This window comes from Humulus lupulus, chromosome 2 (genome assembly GCF_963169125.1).
Source record: "Humulus lupulus chromosome 2, drHumLupu1.1, whole genome shotgun sequence".
Lineage (NCBI taxonomy): Eukaryota > Viridiplantae > Streptophyta > Magnoliopsida > Rosales > Cannabaceae > Humulus > Humulus lupulus.
This window is the reverse complement of record NC_084794.1, coordinates 58,088,622-58,095,415: the sequence shown is the minus strand read 5'-3', so window position 1 is coordinate 58,095,415 and position 6,794 is coordinate 58,088,622. Positions and strand designations below refer to the sequence as shown.

The window sequence follows — 6,794 nt, the reverse complement described above, 5'->3', positions numbered from 1 at the left end:
GCATCAGTTGCAAAAGGGGGTAACCGAGCCAGGACCTCCTCGATCTGTCTGTTAGCCCTAACGATGGCTCCTTAATTGGGCATTCTCCACCTCAATGGCTATTAGATATCTTGGATTAGGATTTGGCTGGCGTGATGCTGAACTCGCAATGTCGTCCTGGTCAACCTATTGCTTCCCAGGACATTGTTGAACATCTGGGCCCTTTTTAGTGGGAATGTCTGTATGATGCACCTTTTTCCCACCAGGCATTTTGTTGTCATGCATTGATCTAGTAACGACCATGATGAACGTCCAATGAAACTTGTAAAGGATTAAGCACTAATTTGCTCTCAATGAAAGCACCAAATTGTTGATGCAGTTTTTCGCCAATAGTAGATTTAGAAATCTAATAAGGATATTAGTGCTTATTTGTAAACCATAATGAACTTATATGAACAATTTCTAACACACACAATTTTACGTGGTTCAGTGGTTAAAATCTACCTAGTCCACTAGACAATATTACTACTCTCTCACAATTTCTGCAAAGTTTCAGTATTACAAAAAGCAATCCCCTTTCCTATCCATTATCCCTAATATTTTTAGTGGAATTTTTTGAACAAGTTTGGGTAACCGTGTGCATAAATGTGGTAAATATTTAATAAAGATAATTCCAATTTACCTAGGGATGCGATTGCCTAACAGAGTATACTTCTGTTATCTCAGACAATAAATGGGCAATACATCCTGAACATTAATGACCGTATAGAGTGCCTCCGAGTCTCGAGTCTCTCGGGATCATTCAGTGTGCGTCATGACCAAATTTCCACGAGCTGAACATCTTCATCAAGTTGTGGATCGAAGGGAATCCAAACCTTAGTTCAAATTAAGTTCAGATCGCCCTAAAGGGGATCTGGCCACTAGATGTCTCGAACCAGACCGTCATCCTAAGAGGTGACTTGATAATTATCTGAATGTCGTACTGCCAAGCCCTAACTCGAGCTGCTCACATCATCATTAGCTAGATGTTCTACTCGCCTGCTTTTTCCATTTATTCATCTGCTAACTGTACCCTTAGATGAATGATTAAACCCGTGCTAATTTTTAGGGTACAACAATCACTTAATCAACATGATTGCACTTAATATATATATATATGATAAATTGTAACAATTCAAAAATATTAATCAATCTAATATTTAATCCTCACAAAAATGATTAGCTAAAGACAAATAGATAATTGTTGGGTATAATATTTGAGCACGCACAAATACATAAAAGAAAGAAAGAAAGAAAATGAATGAATTTGATAAATCATACCTGCAATATCTCAGCAGCAACTAAATGACAAAAAAATTGATGAAAAAAAAAGAAAGATAACCTTGAAAATAAGCTAAAACGTTAGACGAATTTTGTTATGCAATCGTATATATAGCGCCTTAAGGATATGCATCCAGATAGATAGTTAAATTAAATTTAAACACCAAGAACTAATTTTAAGCACATTATTACAATACACAAAATGGCTGTTTTAGGTTTTTCTCAAACAAATGGTACAAATTAAAAATTTGATTAAATATAGAGGACTAAAGTAGTATAATATCCATTATACTTTGTTTTAATAAGTTCAAATGTTGGGTTGTACTACTTTTCATATGCTGCAAAATTATTAAGTTTGGTTGTATGCTTTAAATTTCTGGATTGATTATTTATAAGAATATTTTTTTTACTTCAAATCTATATGAAAAAAAAAAATAGAATTGAAAGGTTGAGGGAGCTAGTCCATCACTACGAGGCAGATATCCGTGCGTGATCACTTCTCTCTCACGTTATCCCATATTCATCTAAATTTACATAATAAATTTGAATGAAAGTTGTATACAAAATCTATTTAATTTTAATGAAACAGAATCAATATTTATATATACACAGTTCTACTGTCACATTCGATTGAAATTAATAATGCATGGCATTCATAATACACATCTTTTTCTATCTAGTCATAGCTAAGATTCTAAGGTTGTCGTGAGTACTGGACCCAGCATTATGCAGAAAAGATGCATCAAAATAAAAGTGAAACTTGCTTTAGAAAAAGCAAACCTGCCATTTAATTTTTTTTTTTAAATGGATTTAAATTTTTGTTTACTACCCCAATAATTAAACATCTTCTCTATGTAGAACTGTATGTTGGAAATTTACACCTTGTTTCACGTGATGAAGAGATGGTGTTGACTCGTGGTGTAATTAGTAAAGTGAAAAAGAAGTCTTCATACTCTAAAAAAAAAGTCTTTGTCATATTATAGATAATTTCAGGTTAATTACAATATTATAAATTAAGAAATTGAAAAAGGCCTTGCTTTATATGTGTATCTTTTATTAAATTAATATGGTGCTGTTTTTCTTTGAAATTTCAACTTGCCGTAATATGTTTACCGAACTTTTTGACCTCATTTCTTGCTAATTAAAAATTGACTAAATTTGAAAAGAAAGCAAAAAGCAGGAGACCTCCTCCACCATGGACAATACCCAGGCCACGTAAGCCGCCTTATATGGAAAAACTTCTTGGAGTCAAACTGAACTAGTGAAGTATTTGTTATGCCTTTCACTGTTTCACTACTCGGCACTTGACTCTCACACATCACCAACCTAGCTCTTTCTTCTGTTTCCTCTATCATATCCACATAAACTCCTAGTTTCTATAATTATTCAGACCCTTTTAAGTCCCCTACCCAACTCTTAAGAATCGAACAAGCTTTACCCATTAAGCTAGCTATTGCACTCACACAATCTCTTACTTTCGATCATGAAAACCTTATTCATATTAAACGCCCATAACATCTTTATTTTCATCTTTCTCTTATTTCTAAGTACTATATTCAAAGTTTCAGGCAGCTCCACCGCCGGAGTACCCCAGATCTCCAAACTCAATATCTCTAAAACCAATCCTCCTATAAAACGAACCCCAGAAATTCCATCCACCACCCCAACCCTCCTACAATCCAAAAACTGCAACAAGGTCAAAACGGTAAAGGTATTTAAACCCATCGCCCTTGCATCATCGGCAGCTTTATTAACAATATTCCTCTTTCTTCTGGGTTTTACTATGTTTTGGAGACTAAGGAGAAGAGAACATCAACAGATAAACGACGAAGAGAAACCAGCTCCTGGAGTTGTCGTAACGGTGAAGAAACAACAACACTGCCGTCGTTTTACGCTCGATGAGATTCGATCCGCAACCCACAACTTCGACCCCGACCTCAAAATAGGAGACGGGGGGTACGGAAGAGTTTACAAGGGTTACATAGACAACGACAAAGAAAATCCCGTAGCGGTCAAAGTATTGAAGTCAATGTCAAATTCATTGTCGATGATCCAGGTGATTCATGAGTTCTGGCTGGAAATTGAAACGATTTCGAAACTCCGCCACCCTAATCTGGTCCCTCTAATCGGTTACTGTGACGATGAACAGTTCATGATCATTGTTTATGACTACATGTCTCACGGAACACTCCGGGATCATCTTTACGGAACGAGTGATTCGTTTTTGACATGGAAAGAGAGGTTAGCAATCTGTATTGGTGCTGCTCGTGGGTTGGCTTACCTTCATGCAGGGCCGGAGCGTGGGATAATCCACCGTGACATCAAGACTACCAATATTCTTCTGGACGAGAATTGGGTTGCGAAGGTTTCTGACTTTGGGCTTTCGAGAATGGGCCCAGAAAGCCCATCAAAAAGCCATGTTACTACTACAGATGCGAGGGGAACTTTTGGGTACTTGGATCCGGAATACTTTCGAACAAGGCATCTCAATGCGAAATCTGATGTTTATGGGTTCGGCGTGGTGCTTTTTGAGGTGTTGTGTGGTAGGGCTGCTGTGGATATGAACCTTGATGAAGAGCAACAAAGCTTGGCCCAATGGGCTAAGTATCATGTGAAGAATGGAACGCTTGATCAAATTATAGATGAGAAGTTGGGGAGGGAGATTCGGCCCGAGTGTTTGAAGGTGTATGGTAAGATAGCTCATAGATGCTTGCGTAGCGAAAGAAAACGACGGCCGAAGATGACCGATGTGTTGAAGGCTCTTGAGTATGCACAGGGGGCGCAGGAGGGTGATCCTGTAGCCGTGGAGGAGGGGATCAAAATTAGTGAGTCTAATAGCATTGATGAAAGCTTTTCCTGTTGGGATGGTGGAAATCAGGTGGTTCTAAGCCCACCGTGTAAGGATATTGTGGTGCATTCTTGTCCAACGGTTTACGAGAAAACAAAGTCTCAAAAAATGTTACTTAGATTTTTTAGTGAGAAGGCGCGGGGGTTTAAATGGGCCACGCAACCTACATCTCGTGCTGTCAAGGCTTTGTGTTTCACGTGTTCGTATACACTTAAGGATCATTGTGAAAGGAAATATGACCCTGTGCAATGATATGCTTATTCAATTGTAACTGTAACTGAATAATGAAAATAATAACTTTGCTCTTATAGATTGAATACAAGAAGGATCACCAATACAACGTTTAAGTTCTATGAAAGAAAATGATCAATAGTTCCACATATAATTGGCGACAATTGTAAATGATCAATCAATAAAAACTTCGCTTGTAGTTTTCTTATTGAATAATCCATGTTGTATATATTAGAGTACGGCTATTTACAATTCTTAGAAAAAAAAAATGACTTCTATTTTAGTAATAAGACACAATATTATAATTACATTTTTTTTAATACAATTTACATTATCATAGGTCGTTTTTCTAACACATTTTTTTGTAGCAATGATAACTTTATTGATAAATAACATAATATGATTCAACTTAAAAAGTCTAAATATCTCAACAAAAAAAAAATGAGGGATATATTCTAATTAAACAAATTGTATTTCTATCGTAAGAGCATGCGCAACTAATCTATAGAAAGACAAACATGAATTAAAGACATTTTTGTAAAATCTAAATAACAAATTTATTATAACCTCTAACATAGACCCAAAGTCATTGTCAACTATAAATCTCTTAATAAAAATAGACACAACTGCTGAACAATATAGGGTATAGTATTTACACACACTACAAGAAACATGGTTTTTGCCAGCGCAATTCAACTTTCACCGGCACATTTGGTAAATTGCGCCAGCAAAAACAAGAACTTTTGCCGGCGCAAAATTAAAGGTTACTTTTGTTGGTGCAATTCGGGGTCTTTGCCGGCGCAACCCCGAATTGTGCTGGCAAAAGTAACATAAGTTTTTCAAAAAAAAATACCACTGACTTTTGCCGGCGCATTTCACCTAACGCGCCAACAAAAGTCAAACGTGCATTTTTAATTTGTGCACGTTTTCAAGAAAGTAGGTGAGTAGACCTTTGCTGGCACGTTTCGTTGCACCGGCAAAAGTATAATTTGCGTCGGTAAAAGTCGGACTAAGTAAAACGACACCGTTTTATGCTAGGGTTTATTAAATACTTTTGCCGGCGCATTTTTAGACTTTTGCCGGCGCGTTGACGATATTAGACCCGCCGTGAGCCCTTCTTCCCCATTTCAGATTTTTTTTTTTTCAGAAAAAAGCTTCTCTCTTTCCTCTGTGTTAATGGAATCCAACCATCCCGTGAGCCATAATCCCACCGTGGCTCAGCTCATATAATAAAACTCTTATCTCTCAAGGTTAGTAAATCAAATGGGAAATTTTTTAACATTTTTAGATTTTTTTCTCTATATCTCGTTTTGTAATTGTATTTTTTTTTTTTTGTTATTCTCTCTCTATAAATAGGTGTTACAGCTCCAATCTCTCGGTGGAACAAATCCAAAGGTTAGTTTATGTATATATTTATATATGTTTATATATATATATTTCGGTTTATATATATATATATTTATATCGGTTTATATATATATATGTATATATCTGTTTATATATATATATATCAGTTTATAAATATATATATATATATATGTATATATCCGTATATATGTATATTTATATTTATGTCTGTTTTTTTTATATATGTATATATGTTTGTTTATGTATATATGTAAATGTGTGTGTACATATGTTTATTTAATGTTAATTTTTTTTAGAAAATTGATTAACATATATATATGTGTGTGATATTTGGTATTATAATTATATTTTTCTGTTAAAAAAAACAAATAAATCTGTGTAGTTTTAGAAAAATGAGATTAATAATGAAAAAAAAATATGGTTTTAGTATTTATTAAAAAAAACTGATTTGAGTATGTATATTTTTTAATTTTAATGCTTAATATGTATATTAAAAAAATAGATTAGATTATGTATATTAAAAAAATATATATTATATTTTTTTATATTAAATATTATTTGTTTATAAATATTTACTAAATAAATTGTTTTGATGCTACTAATGTAAAAAGATTTGATATATGTTATTAATCTTGGTTTATGTTGTGCATGCTATGAGAATATTCTGTATATTGCTCTGGGAATATTCTGTATATTGTGTGTAGTTTGCAGGTTTTATAAAAATTTGGGATAGTTTAAAATATAGTCGTTATGCTGGCCAAATTTCGTTAGTCTTAGGAAAATTAATATTAACTACAAAAATTATAGCCATTAACATTAATTTTTATTTTAATGCTTTTATATTTATTTGTTTCTCTTAATAAAAACTATTTTAAAGATATTTTTATAATATATGTTTTTTGTATTTATTAATTTTTTTTGTAAAATAAAAAAAAAAAACAGATTTGAATATGTATTTTTTTTATTTGAATGCTTTATATGTATTTGTTTATTTTTTCTTGTTAATATTTATTATATTGTATTTTGTGATATATATATATTAGTTAAA

At 33.4% G+C, this 6,794-nt stretch overlaps 1 protein-coding gene across 1 annotated transcript; it reads left to right on the top strand.

The window, feature by feature from the left end:
- Positions 1–2,488: 2,488 nt before the first annotated feature.
- Positions 2,489–4,607, top strand: LOC133817865 (receptor-like protein kinase FERONIA). Its single transcript, XM_062250484.1, has one exon. The coding sequence runs from the start codon at positions 2,783–2,785 to the stop codon at positions 4,397–4,399; it is 1,617 nt and encodes a 538-aa protein (XP_062106468.1). The 5' UTR covers positions 2,489–2,782; the 3' UTR covers positions 4,400–4,607.
- Positions 4,608–6,794: the final 2,187 nt, after the last annotated feature.